The sequence below is a fragment of the Nymphaea colorata genome, chromosome 3 (genome assembly GCF_008831285.2).
Source record: "Nymphaea colorata isolate Beijing-Zhang1983 chromosome 3, ASM883128v2, whole genome shotgun sequence".
NCBI lineage: Eukaryota > Viridiplantae > Streptophyta > Magnoliopsida > Nymphaeales > Nymphaeaceae > Nymphaea > Nymphaea colorata.
Genome location: NC_045140.1, coordinates 4,425,043 through 4,446,038, shown reverse-complemented (window position 1 = coordinate 4,446,038; position 20,996 = coordinate 4,425,043). Strand labels below are relative to the sequence as shown.

Genomic DNA, 20,996 nt, shown 5'->3' with positions numbered 1-20,996 from the left:
TACAAACTAACGTTTTAAGTAAATTTAAGTTGCATTTGGTTGACACATCAAAAAATCGCAGTTAATGAAAATCAGGTTTTGTGACATTTGGGCATTTTAACAAGTTTTAAAACCTAGTTTATGTGTTTAGATGATAAATAAAAACAAGTTTTTCTGTAAATAACATGTGAGGAGGTCATTCACTCCCTTTTAAAAACGTTTGTTCAAGTTTTCTCATAAATTTCGATGAGTTTTTCACAAACCCAATTTCAACCCACATTCAGAAACGCTAAATAGTATTTTAGATGTAAAATCACCTTACAAAGGAAAATATCTATGCAAAAAAAAAAAAAAGTATTTCGTTGGCTTGTGACATTTTGTCGCATGGTTGTCGATATTTCCCATGAAGTTCTTCCTGGAAAACGGCAGAGCTCCATAAGAAAGTTTATTTGCACGGCCGATGACCTGGCGGCCACTTGTCGTACGAAACAAGTTACAAAAGCGACAATTCCCTTAAGATGAAACAGCCTTTCAGCAATTAGATAATGTTCGAGGGACAGACGGGAAAAAGTACAAAAGTTAAGTACTGTGCTTGAAGCGTTGAAGCCAGACCAGTGGAAGTGATAGAGCATCGTCGTTCCCTTCGGAGCCACTCCCTTCTCTCTCTCTCTCTCTCTCTCTCTTTCTCTCTCTCTCTCTTTCTCTCCGGATGGCCGCCATGGCTTCTTCCTCGTCATGCTTGGCCCGGCCACTGAATGCGAGCGGGTACAGGGACGAAGGGCTTCGTCGCGTGAAAGGGTGTCTCCTTGTTTCCAGCAGGACATGCGCCGGCTTGCCGCCTCTGAAGCTCGAGACGGGGAGCAGGAAAAGGAGGTCTCATGGAGGGGAGTGGGGAGTCGTCGCGTGTTCCCCTCCTCCATGCTTGGGCAGGGTGGGCAGGCAGAGGAGGGAGGGAAACGTCTCCCTCCTTTCTTTTGGGGTGGTAGGTCCGCAGGCCTCAGGGAAGACGGACCCGTCTAAGCTTCTATCTGGAATGCTCCCCTACATCGTCGCCGCCACAGCCGCCGCCGCACTTGTCAATCCGGGCACCTTCTCCTGGTGAGAATACGCAAACCTTGTTTTCTGGTTTCGTATTTGGTTTCTCCAGTCTCTGTTCTTGGGAACTCTCTCTTTCTCTCTCTCTCTCTGTGTGTGTGTCTCTCACGCACACGCACACGCACATGAGTTGTTTAATTGTTAAGGAAATCTTGAAGAGCATCGCAGTTTCTTTTTTTACTTTTCTTTTCTGAATTTATTTATAGCAACTTGGCCACTGCCTGGCAAATGGAAGACGGAGATATGGAGTAACCACTGAATCTATATGCAAAAGAATGTTTTCATGAGTAATCAGCATAGCTTTGCATTAGTAGAAAGAGTGGAGACTGTGAACTCCGCCATCGCGGATTTTTAGGCTTCAGCCTAGTATAGTTTCTGAAAGAGGAAGAGCAACACTGAAATTAACGGGGAATTCTTAACTGTGTTCCAGTTTTGGTGGTTGGCCTGAAAACAGAGTACTTTATTGAACTCGCGTTGAACGTTATTTACTCTTTCGGGATATGCAAGGGAAAGACATAATTGGTAAGAAGTTTGATGAGTTGGTCATTATCATCATTACTGAGTTCTTCCTCAGTTATCTTCACATACAAAAAATTGATTAAGAACAATTATATTCTTTATCACGAATTTAGCCTGGATAAATCTTCTATAAAAGAAATCACAAGATCTAACTGTCTGTTTTTGTGGTGTGGACTCGGATATATGACTGATAGTTTTTCGAGGCGTTATTCTTTGAGAAGAATGACATACATTGTCATGGGTAATTATTGGAGTTATAAATGGCAGTGCAAATGGGAAGTTTTGCTTGAAAGTTAAGATTCAAATATTTGTAAACATGTTATATCCGTAACTTTTCATTTAAGCTGGCTTGACCATGTGCAGATGTTCTGGTTGATCACCAAATTACAACCAAGTGTATTTTTTCCCCCAGAGTCTGCAGCATCTTGCGGCCACTTTCAATAGGAAAGATAAGAGATTATTTTTGTTTTATCTTTACTGAGAACATCTGGTTAGAACCACAATCAATTTTTAAATGCGGGGTTGTTTTTATTAATAGCTTGTCTTGCTTTAATTTTATGTTTTGTCCTTTTTGTCTGAGCATCTGAAATTCCAAAATGACCTTTATAAACAAAAACTAGGCTGGGTTCTGCTTCTTGAAATTGAAAAGCATGAAACTCTGTCAGTCCGGTTTATAATATTGATTTTTCTCATGGCAGAAAAAACACTTGGTATTTTGCTGTTATTCATTTTGGTGGGCAAACTCAGGGGTAAACCTGATGGAATCCATACTCTTAGAGTGTAGACCTCCTAAGCTACTTGTCTGATCATGTCACTTTTTGCAGCATTGAGTTGCATTTTTTCAACAAAGAAAAGTATTTTTTTGCTCCACATATCATGTTTATGAAACAAAAAATTGAAGTTAATGTAAAGTGGCATTTGCTATTGCGACAAATAGTGACTTCAGAAAATGAGAATAGCAGTTTTCAGTCTTCAATATAATTTATCAGAATAAATGAAAACATACGGAAAAATTTTGGTGTTAGGAATTGAATTCTATCTGTCCATCCTTCTAATATATTTGGATTCAGTTCCCAACGATTGTTAGAAGTGTAACCAATGATTTCTTCTAGGGTATCGAAGGAGTACTATGCCCCTGCTCTTGGTGGGATTATGCTGTCAATTGGTGTTCAACTGTCCATAAGTGATTTCGCTCTGGCATTTCAAAGGTGCACTGTTTTTCCTTTCTTATTGAAGTTCTTCATTCCTGAATTACTGTCTTTCTTCCTTTCTGATACTTGTTCAGAGCTACAGGAGGATTGATGCTGAAAATTGAGACCCATATTTTGTCTTGAAAAGAAGTTCTGTACAATGTTTATAGCTTATTTTTTAATCTCCTCTTCATTAATATAGTTGTATACATGTTTGATTATTTCAATGGTTCAAAAAGAGAAAGGACAAGAAGAAGGAAAGCTGGAAAAGGAAACCCTCATGCTCATTATTTACATGAACTTCTGACTCTTTTTATATTGTCACATTCTTTTGTTATTTTTCTGTTGATCAGTGAATAATGCTTTCCACATTGATTTTCTTGATTTTTACTCCATTTTCATGGAATTCCTGACTAAAAGTTAGCATTTCTTACTTGTTTTCAGACCTTTACCGCTATTTATTGGATTTATGGCACAGTATGTGCTCAAACCAATGTTGGGCTTCTTAATCGCTAGAGTTTTTGGGGCACCTCCCATTTTTGCTGCTGGTTTCATTTTGACTGCATGTGTTGGTGGTGCACAACTCTCAAGTTACGCCAATTATTTAGGAAAAGGGGATGTGGCTTTGAGCATTCTTTTGACCAGTTATACAACAATATCTTCTGTGATCGTTACACCACTTCTTACTGGTTTACTAATAGGGTCTGTGGTTCCAGTTGATGGCCTTGCCATGTCGAAATCAATATTACAGGTACAGTAACTTCCCAATTTTACAATGACTGAAATGCATGCTCTTGTTACTTGAAAATCTCAAACTTGGTATTACATGTGGTCCCTAGGTGGTGCTGGTTCCTGTCACTCTTGGACTCTTGCTAAACACATATGCCAAGGCATTTGTAAATGCTATTAGACCGGTTATGCCATTTCTTGCCATGGTTTGCACTTCACTATGTATTGGTAGCCCCCTGGCCATTAATCGTGATCAGCTATTATCTGGAGAGGGTCTTCGCTTACTTCTACCAGTTTTGGCATTTCATATGTCAGCATTCATCATTGGATATTGGATATCTAAACTTCCTGTTTTAAGGTACTTTTGCTTGCTCGTTTTGATGCTCTCGTTCTTTCAATCCAGTTAGATGTAACATGTGAGACTATTGCTATTCGATGATAACATGTTTTGTTAATTCACAGTGGAAGCATAATGTGCATTCCTGCAAAAGAAGCACCTGTAGCTTTGGATTGCATTCCATAAGAAATAAAATTCTTTGTTGATAAGACTAAGCGTTGGAATGAGTAAGGCCATTTCTGTCTGCATTGTTGTTTTGTGTATGATGTGGAACAGGTCGGGGTGTTGGTGGTCGATGGGTCAGATTGCAATTCTTCTGCTATTGAAGCTTGCACTTTCTTGAAAATTTCTCTGAAGCTAGTAACTAACTCATGCTTGGTCATTTTCACAATTCAGTTCCTCTACAAATATAAAAAAAATTGCAAATATTGAGTGACTGTATGATTCTTATCTGTGAAAGTCTAGAAAAGGTTTGTTGGCATATTAAGTGAGTCAATCTTTGTTCATTACTAGTTAGGACTACTCAATGTGGTACCATTCGAAAGGTAACTCGATTGGATGCCCATTTTGATGTCCAGGTCCCAGATGTAGAAATTAGTCATCTGGACAGAGGTAAAAATGTTTGCAATGTGTCTTTAACGTGCTTCCCTTAAAAGGAAACTTTAGCAGTTTATGAACTTGTTTGGTTGTGGTAGTGCTCTTCATATTTTAAGAACACAGAACAAGAGGTCCACGGGTGTCACTGAATGATCTTCTTATAACAGGGTTCTGCATATTGTAACTGCTTTGTCATGAATGCTGCTATCCTGTATTTCCTGAATTTTGTAGAAGGGAATTCTCTGTGGCTGTTAACATCACCTTATTCATGGTTCCTCTCTTGTATTTTTGGCAGACAAAAAGAGAGTGTCTGCAGGACCATATCATTATGTACAGGGATGCAAAGCTCCACTCTGGCCGGCCTCCTTGCTACCCAGTTCCTTGGAGGTACTCATGCAGTCCCGGCTGCTTGTTCTGTAGTAGCAATGGCTATCATGGGCCTTTGTCTTGCCTCCTTTTGGGGCCGCGGACTACGAATCCTTGACCTACCAAGTCAAGCAGTCTCACAAATCAGTTCAACCTTCACTTCCCATGGATCTGAAGCCTATTCATGAGGAACTGGGATACCAGCTTGGCTACAAAGTGAGAGCTTGAAGCAGACGCTCTCAGGAAGTGCATGTACAGTTAAGCGTGCTGCGTGCACTGTGAATAGAGACTTGAAAGGTTTGGAGCATGATATGACATGCAATATACTGTCTAAGCTATACTATCACATACTTGAGTCGCAAGGAGCCAGCTCATGGTATTTGAGAACTAGATGCTTGAATGCCACAAGAATTTTGATCACACCATGACTGTGATACCAGAGAAGGTTCAGCTGGTGCAGTTCAGTGTAATTTAATGTACAGCATATTAACATACACTTTGGTCTTGATGATTTGATATATCATCTTTGATTGATGTTAATTAGTGATGGGTTACATGGAAGGCTAGATTCGACCGGGAATTTGAATGGCTGGCAGTTTCTTTGGCTTATCTAACGAGAGGAAAAGCATGGAAACATCTGTTAGGTTCTGATTTCAGTTCGATTGGCAACTGTCACCTCTGTAGTCATCATCACAAATATCTCAAATGTTTTAAAAACTTCTGGTTGTTATTGCAGTTGTAATGCCAGCCAATGACATCAGAATATCGCAATATTTTGAAAATATCAGCCAAAAATGAAAATGCCAGAATACTATGCTAAGATATGCCCATTACCTTCCCAATACGTTCAAAGAGGTTTTTATCACATTTTTAAGGATGTGTTTTTTTTTGTTTTTTCTTCTTGGATTGTTTCTTTACATTTTTCTAAGAAAACGATTTCTCTAGTGATTTTTTTCCCATATGTTTTTTATGTTTCAAAACTTCCAAGGTTTGTGCAATATTTTGTGAAGAAAAGCCATTTCTGAAGGGAAAAAAAAAACTTCATTAAAAAAAGCATTGCCATTAAATTGATGATAGAACATTTGGTGGCTCTGAACCTGTAAATACCTCCTGCTAACTTCGTTTTGAGTTTATGAATATGATTGCTCTCATGAGAATACAAAAGTGTCCTTTTCAATTTTACAACTGAAAGCCACCTTCTGTCTACTAACATAAAAGTTGTTAGGAAGATTAGCAAAAAAATAGAGATAAGGTCACCATCAATAGCGCTGTACACGAGCAGAGTTGAGCTTGAGCTCAGTCAGTTTGACTCGACTCATATATGGTTCGGCTCTAGCTCGATTTGAGCTGTACAAGATCGCCTTGAACTTGATTTGATAGACCGGGCTTTGGCTCGAGCTCTACTCTTTTAAACTCATTTACCTACCCTTCATTTGACTGGATCTCTTTCTTTGGTTTTAGGTTTGAAAGACTATATATATATGTATAAGATAACTTAGATCAAACAAGCTTACTTGAGTTTAATTGAGTCGAGTTCATGTAACTCAAGCTTGAGTAGAGCTTAACAGAGTGAGCTGGAGTTGGCTCGACTCTTTGTACAACCCTAACCACCAGTTTCACTTTCTCATAGCGCTGAAATCTAAGAGCTTGTCCGAGTTATTTGTGAACTATCTTGACGATGTTGGATAACACACACAGGTGATGAGTTGACTCATTCTTACTGGGGCTGGAACTTAACAATCGTAGTTTTTGTTCTTGAGAGAGAACACTATTAGTGTTTGCAATTCGAATGGTCTTCAGTAATTAGAACCCTTGAGGTGCTCTCAAATGGAGATGTCAACAGATCATACTCGAATCGAATGTGCCTTTTACTATGTCCAATTTATCGGATGTTCACAAATTTGAATTGGAACTTGAATCCAAATACATTTGAACAAAAATCTATACCATATCCGAATGTGTTTTTTAAATTCATAATCGGGATCCAATCCAAATCCGGCTTTTAATTTCACATCTGAATCTGTATCTGACTACTAGATATACAACTGAATCTGAACCACGTTCTGATATATTAAGAACTGATTTCCAAATTGTATGGATATTAGATATAGGATACTCATTTAAGATCGAATCCGAACCCAATAGGACAATTGTTTAAAATTGAATCTGAATAAATCCAAATCGATCTGATATCTTAATCAAATATTATTTTTTTTCTATATCCAACTCTTTTGAAGCAGTTCAGTCAAATATCCGGTCGGAATTCGATCCATTAACATCCTTGGGGCTTGGACTTTGGAGAAAGCAATGCTCATTGTTGTGATTTAAACGTTCTCATACGACTAAAAGTAGACCTGGGCATCGGGCCAGCTCGGCCTGGCCTGATAAGAGTCTAGTCCTGGTAAGCTCAACGCCTGAAACCCAAATATGTGCCCAATACCCAATACCCGTATAAAATATATTTTTAATCAGGTCGAATTGGGCCCCACCTGGCCGATTTGGGTTGGCCCGATATATTATTGGGCCAGCCCGAGCCGGGTATTGGGTACTCATCGGGTACTCGAGCCCGTTGCCCATGCTTATTTGAAAGGCTGGGCCAGAAGTTGCTATTGAAGTTATATCTATTTCTTTGATAGGAGTGGAAGGGTTGTTCCAAATTTCAAGAGTATCTCTTGATATAATCAAAATGCATGAAATAAGATATATTTGCATATGACTGCACTGCATTCCGTTCATGGAGATCAACCCAAAATTTCTGATTGAGTCCGATAAAGACCCAATAAGTTAACTCTTATTAAATTTAAAAAAGCAATGGTATATGGATAATATTAGAAGATAAAATTCAACATTGTTTCTTAAATTTTATGTAATTTAAGAAAGTATTAGTTTAGGGCATAGTCACAAATCTCATTTTTCACATTCGAGGTCTTCCTCGCATAAATGCAGCTAGCATGAAAAGAATGGGAGAAAAACAGGAAAATTATGGTAAATTTTAAAATTTTAAAATTCTTAAAAATAATGTTAAACTAATAAGATGACATCAAAAAATAAGTAGATAAGTAACAAATAAAAATTAGAAAATAGAAAAAAGCAGTTTGACATTAAAAAATGTGACAAAAACGTGTAAAATGTAAAAAAATACATTTTGTTGGCATTTCTTTTCATTTTGATCTTCTTTTATGCTTATACCACAATCGTGAATTTAGCACTGACAATCGTTGGAGATAACAAAAGAACGGGAGAGGAAAAAGGCAGATTAAAAGAACGCCCACCGTGGGGCTCGAACCCACGACCACAAGGTTAAGAGCCTTGCGCTCTACCGACTGAGCTAGACGGGCTGGTTGTCAAGTAGGTTCAATGATTTATTCTATGTTAAAATTTAAGCAAACCTGAGCCGCTTCCCTTTGAAATATCCATACCCCCACCCAAGAAGGATAGGGTAGTTTGGTTGGATTAGTGGGATGCTGAAAATCTTTTGGACATCATTCTCTACTCTTTTCCATTTAGTTTCCCACCAAAAAAAAAAAATTATATAAATTAATCAAGGACTTTGTTTTTTGTGTGGAAAACTTTATTTTTGGCTTACTTTTTCTGCATTATTTTAAGACACTCATTTTTGGCAATTTTATTAGTGAGGGCCGCAATTTGTTTGAGAAAACTGTCTAGTAAGGGCCTGAAGAAAGTTTTCATTATTTTTCTAAGCTGATTACCCTACGCTATCACTAAATTATGTTCTTATTCTTTTAATAGGCATATTAAAAATTAATAAAGAGAGAAGAAGGATAAGCATGCAATATAATGGGCGATATTATTGATGAAAAAACAGCAAATAATTTTATTTTTTTTAGCTAAGTTAAACTAAGTTACATCAGGGCCTTATGTATATGAATTTTTTTTTTATGAAAAATCGGTCTTCCCCAAGAAAGTTAGCAAAAAAGTGGTTACTTTTTAGAAGTATTGCTTTTTCTTTTCTCTATGTTTTTTTCTCCTTTTGAAGTCCGGTCTTTAATTATAATAACACAGTCTCGACTCGCAGTCGCAGGATGACGATTGGGCATCACTTGTTAAAAGATAAAGTGAATCATAAATTTCAAGGAATTCAAGCTTCAAACCAGCGCAGGAAGGTCACGAAGAGAATGTTTTGCGGCATCAGGCTGGCCCGATCAGGTTTGGGTTGGTTGGATGTTCGAAACCTGAGCCAGGTCTTGATGCTCGATGCTTATAAGTTGAGCCCAGCCCGGTTCGGTTACAATAAAAAAATATTTTTAAATATAAAATATATTTTTAAATATAAAATATATTTTTAATAATAAAAAATATTATTAATAAAATGAAAAAATATTTAAAATTTATTGGGCTGAATCGAGTCCCCATCTAGTCGCCCCAAACAGGTTTTTTCGTGCCAGGAGGTATAACGTACCCGGCCTGGTGCCCACCTCTAGATCTACCTATGAAATACTAACCATGACGCCATGTGAAAAATCTATGTCCAAGGTTTCAACCTGTAATTATAATTAAGGGGCCGTTCGATGGCTGGAAAAATGGAAACAAAAAAGTTTCGAGAAATTTATTTTTGAAATTAATAAATGAGAAATAAAATTTTATTTTTCCAAAAGTATGTTGTGTTTGTCAGTTGGATTTATATTTTTGAAAACAAATTTCAACCTTTGATGAAAAAAAGTTGGAATGAGTGGAAACCAAGGGAAAAGAGGAAAAACGAAGGGGAAAGAGGAAAAGGGAAAGAGGGAGGAAGAAGGGACTTGGAGGAAAAAGGGAAGGAGGGAGAAAGAATGAGTGATGTCTATTTATTTATTGAATGATGACTGACTTTTCAGGGTTACCTAACCATTTAATTAAGACCATATGATTCATCCGGACAGCTAAAAGGAATTTTCAATCTATATAAAAATTTTGAAAAATTAGACTTCAGTTCCTATTAAAATTTTAAATCTATAGTTCTGCTTTCCTAACGAATTTTTTTTGGCTCCACTCCTGTCTAGAGTTATGTTAGAAACTGAGTGAACTTACCATTGGGTGAAAGACTTAAGCACCCAACCCCAAGGTCTAGAGCTACTTTACAAATTAGGTAAACTTATGGTTAGTTCCTTTAATTTGAGAGTAACACATACTACTACCTTTTTAAGTCCATATAAATAGCTACCACAAAACCAAAACTAACAACCAAACTTTCATTGACTTGCCAGTCCTAGCTATGCTATGTCCTCGGACAATATCCCCCAACATAGCGTTGCCCCGATCACTCCCAACCATTGAATGGTTTCAGTTCGGTGGCTGAGATGTTAAATATACATAAGGTTGCTCACATTTCCGGTTACGGAAAAGAGCATCGGCCAAGTAGTTAGAAACCATCAAGCCGATGTATGTAGCAGTATCTGCACAAGCTTAACACTGCCGCCCAACCACTGCCAAAACATGGGGCCCAATACATCCGTGAAAAGAAAGAGGAGAGAGAGAAATAGTCGATAAAATGAAAATGCATAACAAAATTTAGAAACAAAAAGTTTCGATACAAAAACAAGCTACAAAAAATAAAGTATAAGAATTAAATATACAAGATAACAACACAATAAAAAAGAATAAGATGGCGGGTTGGGGGAGGGGGATTGAGAGAGAGAGAGAGAAAAAAAAAGAAAAAAAAAGGAAAAGACAAAAAATACCAAAGAACGATAAACGAAAGTTGCTAATCCAAAAGAGGTTGCACTATGAAAAATAAATAAATAATATTTTTTCCATTCCTGTTGACAAGTTTGGGTTTTCATGTTCAATCACTACAAGAAGTTAACCAACAGTAACAGTGAGCCGGCACGGTTCCCTGTCATTGATGAGGAAAAAAATTTCAAACGAAACCATGTACAAATTTAATGGACATTATAGACACGAATTTCCCCAACACATATCCTGATCAGTTCAGGCAGGTTAGGGCGTCACGTGAAAACGCGACCAACTTCGTGATCTCCATCCAATGCGGAGCATGGGGATCACGATCCTGGTCACAGGACTTTACGTGATACACAAACGCACCACCCGGCCTTTAATGGACAAAACCAAATTGTGAACATCAAGTCATCAACTCAACTTGCATAATTAAGCAGCGCAAACTTCACGTGCAAAGAGATCTTGCCGAGATCGTTCAAAACTAGCTTGGCGCCAGTGACAAGCCAATGTCCAGGTGGGTCATGAGGTCCTCTCACCACCTCTGCCATGTCTACGAACTTCAGCAGTTTCCGGGACTGAACCGGCACCGGTGGTCCGTCGGCATAGACGCCGGAGTTGAGCACGTTAGGCAGCGGTTTAGGTAGTTGCTCCTTTGCTGCACTAGCAGTGAAAGTGGTGCTCAGTGTTGACAGGAAACTTGACTTGCGGAGTGTTGCAGGTGCCTGGCACCACATCGTCTTCTGGATGGTGCAGTTGGGCAGCCATGTGAAAAGGAGTCTCAGATGGATCACCTTCTTCGATCGCTTACTCCGCGTTTGGAGCTGGGCTCCTGTGACTATGTACACCCCTTGTCTAGTTCTAGAGGTGCCATGAAGCCACTGAGAATCATGCTTGATCGGTGCAGTACAGACATGGCCGTAGTGCTTCCACTTAACTGGCTCAAAATACTGGCTATCTACGTCCTCTGAGCCTTGCCACCGCGATGTCTCGGACGTGGTGGCACTGAAAATGTTAGGTAGGCTGGAAAGGTGCTGCACATGGATCGCTAGCCTGTTGCAATTCTTGCCTTCAAGATACAGCCGGAGGCCGACCACGGGCTTTCCGCCACTAACGACCTTGTTTATAAAGCATGAAAGTTAGACTAACTGTACATGAACCATGGATTCACATGAGAAAGAGCCAAAATGTGGTTCAGAGAAAGGAGTCTCAAGGTGATTACCTCAGTAGTGTTAATATGAAGCTTTGGACCCATGAAGCTGAACCGCACGAATGGAGTAGAAGCCTTCCTAAATTGAGGCGTGAGACCAAGAGGTAGCTCATTGTATGCAGGGGCCCATTGCAGGGGAACTTGAAACTCTAAGAAATACCGCAGCTCCTCGGGAGGTGGTTTATCTGTTTGTCAAATAACTTGGGTTCATCAACATGCAGCATCAATAGAAAAAATCTCTTATGAAATTGAAGCAGTAAACCATGGAAACAAGAAATTTAGTTCGTCAAAGCCATGAAGGACGCTATCCAAACTCAAGTAAAGGAGAGAAATGAGAGATGTTTGAATCAGAATTTGCCGAGGCAGAAAGGTATGCAGTTTTTTGTCATCGTTGCATCCCGTGTACAAGCTTATTTTTGGAATGGACATAATTTTACATAAAGGCAACCGATCTGAATTGAATAAGAAACAAAAACAAGACCATTGGTAAGCATATGTGATCTTCTGGAAGGTTTGAGACATACATCGTAGATATAGGTTGATTGCGTGGCTTAGATATCCACTTCCTGGTATTCCGCTCAGAAGAGATGTAATTGGGACAAACTTGAAGAGGATCGCGTCTGGGTTACTTGATACCGAGTGTAGCCATGTATAATGACCATTTGAGAAACATCCTCCTCTCTTTGAGCAGATGATGGTAACACCCTGTTCAAGAATAGATGGTCATCAACTACTTCAACAAATCACGGCACACATCACTAGGACTAGTTAAATATGTTGTACAACACAATTTCGAAAAACTTTGTGGAACTCAATACTATATCAACTGCTACATTGGGTTGTTTGGCATCAGTGTCACTGTTTCATTTATCTGCCTCAAACATTTAGGCAGATTATTCATGGAACAACTAGCCCAAATTTTGGCAGTACATGGGATAGTGACACCCTGTTACTGTTACCAAATCACCCCTAAAAAGCCCACCAAGAACACGATATGATTTGTGATATAACTGAGAATAACCACCAACGATGTCATTAGCAATTTCAAAGGTTTGGTCCACAGAATAAGAGCTTACGTCCTTGCTTGAAGATTCTGAAAAGCTGGCAAGCTGCATGTTGTTTGAACGCAGGATGTTGCTAAACACTTCAGGAACCTGGAAACAATTAGGAGGATCAGACAACTCATCCAATAATCAGAATGGTTTTATGACAAAGAAGACGGGCGTGAAATACTTTGTGAGTGCTTTCTCTCGTTTTATGGTGCAGAGGAGAGAGGTTCCTTCCATCTGAGAAGTAAAAATCGCCTAAATTTTCTAAATGTGTCTTGAGTTCAGAAGGCGGAATGGGTGAGGAAGGACTCTGTCTCACACAGATCAAATCTTGGCCTCCCACAGACAAACCAACAATTATGTGCGTACCATATGAACGAATAAACCTGAAAAGATACCAAAAGAAGGTCAATAACCTCATCCTCTACAAAACCTATCTACTTTCATGCAAGTGTACAAGGCCATCTTCTTCTAGCAGGACTGATCGAGTCACAGACTCACAGTGTTTATTGCAATTTCCTAAATGAATAAGATGAAGAGCAGCTTGGACCTAGAAAGCGCAGCAGGGTCCCAAGTTGATGGAACAGCCTTTTTGATCTCTTCTCGAAGAACCAGAGGAGAGCCGGTTAGATGTAGATTGTAGAGAGAGATGAAGTAACCATCAAATGCGAGATGTTTAGTTTCTGTAGCATCATCCAACCAAGCTCCACTGAGGTCAAAAATTGCGTTGAAATATCCAGACGGGATCTTCCCTTGTATGGACGACTTCTGATTGAGCAACTCCGACATCTGCAGGTCAACAAGCGAACGAGTTTCTTATTGAACTACATTCCAGATAGCAGGGCAAAGCTGTCAGCATATATAGGCATTGATTTGAGAATGTATTTTTTCCACGCGAATCTGATAATTAGCATGAAATTGAAAATTAGCCAGACAGTTTTTTGGTACTGGAAGATTTTGATCCGTCGATTTTCATTATATTGCCGTTTTATTGATGGCCATTGCATTGAATGTTTAAAGAAGGCAAATGCAGCTGTGGTAAAAAAGGTCAAGCCACAATTCCCCTAAGGTGAAACAATAATAATTATCTCCAAGGATCTAACCATCACATAACACTTGACAGGCGAATTGAGAGATACTTATAAAGAAATAAGCTAGATTCATAGAGGGCTTAAATGAATACTAGTTTAAGAAACACGATGCAGCATATGCACAGGATCCAAAAACTTATCGTGCCCAATGCAAACACATGACAAGGATCACGAATATTTTAGAAGAACCTTAAAAAATCGGACGCAAGAACCCAGACAAAGAAAGTAAGGGAGCACTATCAAGCTACAAAAGAAACAAGTTCTAAGTTCTATCATACACAGAAACAACAAAGAAGAAAAATTTAAAATTTTTACATGAAGCAGGTTTCCCTCATGATTTAGCTGATCAACCACCGAAGGGCCATTACTTAATCACAACTTGTCTGCAACTGGACCCACCGAATTCGCCCTTTTCTAATCAATCGGACAAGTTGTTGTAGGGTAGTCAAATTTAAAATCACTATAGTGGTGGTCAACCAGTTATTAGTTGGAGATTTTTTTTTAGGAGCGGGCCAAACGATCCAACAAATTATCCGAGTAGGGCCAAACTAAACCCGAATCCAACGCAACTAAAAATTTTTATTTTTTTAAATGTAATTTTTTTTTTCAATTAGTTGGGTGGGGCCATGGCCTAGGCGGCCCCCTGCCTTCACCCCTTCACCCCTTGCCATTAGCAAGTCTTCTTCCTACCCTAAGACAAGGCAAAAATTCTACATCCCTTAGAATAAATGACATTCTCCAACTTGAAGTTGCTGAAGTCCAACAACACTAGTCAGGTGAGGACGAAGCTCTTATTCACCAAGTCAGGGGAGCGTGATCAAAACGATGGTCAAGTAGAAGAGAAGACCGCCGGATAGGGTGAAGCACTGTATGTAGGAACAACTTGACATTGACAGACTTCCATTCCAGAGAGAAGTCCGCACAATATCAAAGGAACCCATTTAAGGCTATCAGTGAATGGGTCATCTCATCTGCCAACTATAGCAGATTCATGGCTCCAGTGCTCCACCATTGATATTTTATATTAAAGGGTCATTGTTGTAGTCATCAATAACGTACCCTGTTAAGCCCTAGGAAAGCGCAGACAACCAAATGGTGCACCATTCGCCTTAAATGCCTCTGATCACCAGCTATGGCGGTTGACTGACTGCTTTTAGAAAGAAAACCAACTTTTTCGCTATAGTTCTATCATTGTTAGCACATTATCAAATAGGGTTTCATTTTTACTGTTTTCCAAAACCGCCCCAGGTCTCCAAGAGCAGCTTATGTGTGCCTCCCTTACATGGGAAGGCCTGTCACGTGCCCTCACTGGGCGAGGCATGGCACAAGACGGGGGGCATGAGCATCAGATGCACGTGACGCAGGCACACGAGTTGGTCTCTCTATGTCCCCCAAGTTCAGGCAGCCGGGGTCATGGCCTCCCAAAGATTTTTGAAAAATAATTTTTTTTTGAAAAAACATAGCCCTTCCCCTCGTTCCCCTACAACAAACAAAAGAAAAAAAAGGAAAAAGAAAAAGAAATAGAAAAAGACTCCGCTGTTGCCCTCGATATTCAACAATGGAAAAGATACTAGAAATTGCTACGTCCACATTAAAAGGTCAAAGATGGCTAGTCTTTTCTTCAAACATAATTCTGGACAAAAGGGAAAAGGCAGACATGACCATGAAAAGGAAAGGAAAAAACTTTGTGCTATACTGCAGCAATGAGTTTTAGATTTTACGTGTATGCAAATGATGCGTACTAGTTGAGGTAAAACCCTAGATTGCCGGCTGGTGTGTGTGAGAGAGAGATCTGAGTGGCGTCAGATAGATAGAACGAAGGATATGTTCTATTATTCAAAAACAAGGCGGATCTTGAAAATGGTTAAAAAAAAAAAAGCATGACTCAGGAAATATGCCAATGACTCTTAGAAAGGTTCTGGAAAATAATTGCTATCAAATGACCAACAATATCAAAAAGCGTTTCGCAGATACTGCTGGATAGGCAAAAATTAAAAAACTTATCATTAAAAAATAGCTGTCACGTTAGTATTAACCACAGTATATGGTGCATAAAGATGTTCCAAGCAATGACTCATTGTACTTGCGGTGGTCAATTTTTAATTTTTATTCATCAGCAACATTCAGCAACTGCGTAGAATTCTCTAGCTTTCTGCAATCGCATGTTTGTGTCAACCAGTTGGGTGTTCAAAAACAGGGATCATTTCCACGGAGACTAGGAATTCACTACAAGTCTTCACTTTTTGTTGACTTGTGGGCAGCCACGGGCTACCAACTCTTAAGAGGACAGCAGCATCAAAAGAAAAAGCAAAGTCAAGCCGAGATAAAGCCTGATTTCTGGTATTCAACTTGGCACCCTTCAAATTTGCTCCTCGGCCATCATCGGGACGTCCACCCATATTAGCTAATTACTTACTCTTAAATAATTTCATGTAACTTGAAAACTGCCTCATTTTTCAAAACTACAAAGTTCTCATATGGATGGATCCGTTTCTTTGGAATCTTCAACTCCCACGAGAATAAATAGATGATTGAGAAGGTAGCGGTTCAATATCAAAAGCAGATTAAGGGCAGTTGGGTCATTTGTCGAACCTTGGCTACAAGTTGGTGGCGAGAAGAGATGGTCGGCCTTGTGTTTCGTCTTCAAGTTAATCTTTTATTGGTACTTGGAAGTATCTAAAAGAAATAATGCTCGACTACATTCTCATTGGCCAATATAACAACAAAGAGGTGGACGTCAAAGAATAGCGAATGTACCTATTTGTGTGATCCATTTTTGAGGTTTTTTTTATTTTTTTTATAAAAACGGGAACAAATTTGGAACCACTTATTTGGAACAAGGCTGTGAGTGATTTCTTTTTGTACAGTTGACTAATGGCTGGATCCCAAATACTAAAGATTGACGCAGGAAAGAATTTATAAGGGTACACAAATTATTTGCGCTTTTCCCTTTAAAGAGCTCCTAAGGATAGCTCTTATCACTAATCTTCAGGCTGATAATACCAAAAAAAGTTTAATCAACCAAATGACATAGTTGAAACTGGATTTAGAAAAGGCTTAACATGCAAGAACTTGTGAAAAATACTTGCCCCTTCCGCAAGGTTCCAACGCAAGCAAAATTGGCTCCCCATGTATTTTCCAGTTCCCCTTTGAAAACCAAGTCAAAGTCTAACAACGGTGAGATCCAGAACTAAATTTCTGATAATCTTTAATCGATGTTATAGCGCGAGGGAAAAGTACCTTTTGTTGAAAAATAATTTCTATTGTTTTAAATGCTGGAACAAGTGATATATATATATATATATATATATATATAGACAAAGAAGAAATAATAATATATATGGGGCCAATAACTTTGAAAAAGATGAAATAATAAGTGTTATCATAATGTTTCAGTATTGAAATTTTTCTGTGAAAAGGACAGGTTGAAAGGAGAGGGATTTCTGCTGTGCTGACTAACCGCTGCCTGTCTCCAATAAGTTTCTAATTGAATGAAACCAAAATTGACCGAATTGGCATAGAATCAATGCCATTATTATACGGTAATAATAGAGTTAGTTGGTAGGACAACGTGTACGCAACTAGAAGCCACTAACTTAACCTACCAAGAGGAATTGCAGGGAAAGTACAAAACTAATGCAACCAAAACCAATCCCAAATTTCTTCTTTTGGTTGAGCCCACCCATGACCAAAAGCAAAACCGAGAGATTGGACTCTGGAGTTGTCGCCGCTTTCTTAGTTGACGATTTGGCTCTGGATCTGACTTTCTATGTGCAAAAGTTGCGTCGGATTTCTATTGTTTGCTTCCAATAAGACCGTGTGCACCAGAAGCCGTCGTTCGAATCTGGCATGACAGCTTTATCATTTTATAGCTACATAAAACATGAAGCAGGAATCCGATGCACTTATATTTTAAAGCCACTAATTCTCGTCCCCAATTCAAAATTTTAACCAAGAAAAATGTGATCTCCATGGGTCAGAACTCATAAACCCACAGTTGTCAGAAATTTCAAATATCAAGTAAATGGTTCAAAGTTCAAACTGCCCAAAAGGTTGAGCAAGTTTGCACCTAGTCATCAGTTTGATCCAAATGAGGCCTACGTCTGTGAGACAGACACTAAGTGCAAAATTTGGCTTTCATTCGAACGCTGGTTCCTTTTTCCCGTTCAGTGGAAGCACAAAAAATTCAAAAAATAAAAACAAACTAAATTTTTAGAGTATAATTGGGCACTTCTGGTTTAATGAGTATTGCTCAAGACCTATCGTGAAATGGAATTCGATTCTAAGCAACTGCCAATGAATCCAACTTCTGCTAAAAGAGAAGGGGAGCTCCATGCATGAGTCTAACACCTAAAATGCATGTCAATGACAAATACACATGTCAGTTTGTGTAGGCAATTGCCCACACAAAACCAAACAAAGCACTTTTATGTATCACTGGTAGCAATTTATTTATTTATATAATGGCTCTGCAACTGTTGATTTTGAACCACAAATTTGTGGTTCCATTCCACCCGCTGGTGTCAATGCTCTCAGTCGAGAGGTAGGCTTAACTTGCTATGGTGACTGTTCTTAATGTTCACTTGGACTAGGGAACTCGCTTCGAAGACTCAGAATAGAAAGATTTTGAAGGCAATCAATAGGGGTCAGTTTTCGTCAATCGGGAATATGCTTTCGTCATATTCGTAGCCAAACAATGGGAGAAGATCCTTTTTTGTCAATCTCACGTTCTCAAAGGTTAATTTCGCCAAGGGAGGAACCGGCCGCTGCATTTCTCCAAGGGCGAAGGGATATATGCGTCAATTACGGAGTACGACGGGCCTGATTCCGTCATAACTCATTAAAGAGGGGAAATGAGCATATCCGAAATTGACCTCGTAACCGCCGTGGAGAGTAAATGACGAAATTGCACCTGCGCAGTCAACGATCCCGCCTTAAAAAGGGGGACCATTTTAGTCAATTTCACGTGGACTAAAAAATCTGTGAGACCCTCGCCGTCGATTTTGTCAAAATGGTGGAAAGTTTTGGGTCGTTTTGTAATCCTATTTACGAAACTACCCTTATACTACGCGTTTCCCTGGGCGGCAAGGAGCCCAGCCGCCGGGAAGGGATCAATCCGCCGGAGTGATGATGCCGACCGCCCCAAAACCGAATCGCAGAGTTAGTTTGATCCGATCGTCGTTGAAGAAGAGGAAGGAATCCGAATGCGAGCCCGTAGCACGCGCGTTCTGATTGTCGAAACCGGAATCTTCTTCCGTCCGATCCGGTGAAGTTGTTCAGAGCACGGAGAAAATGAGAAGCCCGAGAAGGGGGAAAGAAATCGAGGAATTCATTCACTCACCTGATTGAACTCCAGGACGTCCGACCTGAACCGTAGCCGGTCGCCCTTGTCGCAGCCGATGTCCCTGGGAACGGCCGGGATGCTTCCGACCCCGGCGATGTGGACGTCGCGCACGTTGCTCTCGTCCAACTCCACGAGCCTGCCGCCGCTGGATCCGGTTCCCTTGCAGAAATTCAGCCGGAAATCGCACGTCAGGTCGAATCCCCGCCCCAGCGTCTTCACCGCCCGGACGGCGACCCCCTCGCCGACCGAACCCATTCCGTCCAGCCCAGAGAGGCTCAAAAGATAGAGAAAGAGAGAAAGAGGGAGAGGGAGAGAGGAGAAGCAGAGGGGTAGCAAAGGGAGAGAGAGGGGGAGAGGGCTATTATATAAGGTGATATGGACGCGTCGTTGCAGGGACTGCTGGGTGAGTTTGGCTTCTTCTGGGAAGAGTAAATTTTCTAGAGAGAGAGAGAGAATGCTTGGGGGCTGCTGGAAACGGGGAGGTTGAGAGAGAAACAGAGACGTAGAAGCATTTGCTATTGAGAGAGAGTTAGGAAAGGGTGATGGGTCATGGTGGCCCTCTCTTCCTCCTCCATTCCTTCTCTCCTCTCCTCTGGTCAGAGGTTCAAAAGCAGAGCACTTGACTGCCCTCTCTCACAGCGGCAGGTGAGGGGAGAGGGACGGGAAGCTTCCATGAAGTCAGTCTCCTCCTCCTAATTAAGCGAAAATTCCCCCAAGATTTCCATTATTACATTCTAACGCTCCCCTTGATAGCCGTCCAATAAAATATCTTCCCAAAATACCGACTTCATATCATAGGAAGCAGCTTGCATCCCAATGCAACCCCTTCTTCCCACACATAAAAATGATAAGTAATTGGGGATTGGGGGTGAACAACGCTTCGCAGAGTTGATTGATTCAATTAATAGAGTTAAGTTCGAGCTCAACACGTAATTATTGAGTTGAGCTCAAATCTTAATCGAGTTTGTCGAGTCTTAATCAAGCCGATATATTCAAACGAGTTTAAGAATTTGTCGAGCTCGAGCTCAACACATAACGACAAATATCAATTTTATTTAAACGAATTTGTCGAGTCGAACTCAAACTCAACACGTAATGATGAATATCAATTCTATTCAAATTAATCTAGTCAAACCCGAGCTCAACCCATAACTGCTGAGTCGAGCTCGAACTGCTTCTATCGACCTGTTCTTGAGCTCAAGCCGAGTCGAGCTCAAGGTTTCATTAGTCAAACCAAGCTCAAACTGACCGAACTCAGGCTTAAATCAGCTCATGTTGACCGCATTTTTATTTAAAAAAGAAAATAACGACATATTCGTGATTTCCATTAGCCAAAAATGTAAAAAATATCAAACCATCTTACTTTTCCAAGTTCGATTTTAATTTTAAGTTTCTCATAAAAAGTCCTATATATATGTGCCGAAAAAAATGAAGGTGGCCTTTGGAAAAAAAAAAATGATTCTTTGCTTTCAAAACCACCGTTTCATGAACGTTGGGACGATACAAAGAATAATTTTTGCAACGGTCGCTTCTGTCAAAATCTATTTTTAAGAAGGGTTCGTAAAAAAACGTGTTTTGGTTTTATTATCTAAACATATAAGCAGTTTGCTCAAAACCGATTAAAAAAACAACTTTTCAAAAAAAAAAAAAAAGTTCTAATAAAACCATTTTCATTTTTGCTAGACACCATACCATGTAATTTTACATGAAAATTTAAATCAAATTAAATGAGTTAAAAATACTTTTACTATGAGCTTTCATAAGTTTCTTAGGCAGTTCGTAAATTAACGCAGCCTTTAGATTATTCAATCCACATT

The 20,996-nt window shown here is 39.6% G+C and overlaps 2 protein-coding genes and 1 non-coding gene across 3 annotated transcripts; 1 reads left to right on the top strand and 2 right to left on the bottom strand.

The window, feature by feature from the left end:
- Positions 1-593: 593 nt before the first annotated feature.
- LOC116251332 (probable sodium/metabolite cotransporter BASS3, chloroplastic) lies at positions 594-5,373 on the top strand. The gene is made up of 5 exons (XM_031625533.2): positions 594-1,077; positions 2,706-2,801; positions 3,228-3,534; positions 3,623-3,870; positions 4,742-5,373. Exons 1-5 carry the CDS (start codon positions 689-691, stop codon positions 4,998-5,000), a joined length of 1,299 nt encoding a protein of 432 aa, XP_031481393.1. The 5' UTR covers positions 594-688; the 3' UTR covers positions 5,001-5,373.
- A 2,704-nt stretch (positions 5,374-8,077) lies between these two features.
- Positions 8,078-8,150, bottom strand: TRNAK-CUU (transfer RNA lysine (anticodon CUU)). Its single transcript has one exon. It is a non-coding gene; the product is annotated as a tRNA-Lys (tRNA).
- Positions 8,151-10,543: 2,393 nt separating this feature from the next.
- Positions 10,544-19,991, bottom strand: LOC116249943 (MACPF domain-containing protein At4g24290-like). Its single transcript, XM_031623264.2, has 8 exons — positions 19,962-19,991; positions 19,177-19,809; positions 13,295-13,533; positions 12,929-13,130; positions 12,772-12,849; positions 12,220-12,400; positions 11,708-11,880; positions 10,544-11,603 (listed from the first exon to the last, which is right to left on the bottom strand). Exons 1-8 carry the CDS (start codon positions 19,989-19,991, stop codon positions 10,905-10,907), a joined length of 2,235 nt encoding a protein of 744 aa, XP_031479124.1. The 3' UTR covers positions 10,544-10,904.
- Positions 19,992-20,996: the final 1,005 nt, after the last annotated feature.

Coding starts and splice junctions, on each gene's coding strand:
- LOC116249943 (XM_031623264.2), bottom strand. CDS start 19,991: ATGCAAGCTGCTTCCTATGATATGAAGTCG. Junction 13,534..19,176: donor ACGTCCTGGAGTTCAATCAG/GTGAGTGAATGA, acceptor GTTGACCTGCAG/ATGTCGGAGTTGCTCAATCA. Junction 13,131..13,294: donor GACCCTGCTGCGCTTTCTAG/GTCCAAGCTGCT, acceptor GTATCTTTTCAG/GTTTATTCGTTCATATGGTA.
- LOC116251332 (XM_031625533.2), top strand. CDS start 689: ATGGCCGCCATGGCTTCTTCCTCGTCATGCTTGGCCCGGCCACTGAAT. Junction 1,078..2,705: donor AATCCGGGCACCTTCTCCTG/GTGAGAATACGC, acceptor GATTTCTTCTAG/GGTATCGAAGGAGTACTATG. Junction 2,802..3,227: donor TTCGCTCTGGCATTTCAAAG/GTGCACTGTTTT, acceptor ACTTGTTTTCAG/ACCTTTACCGCTATTTATTG.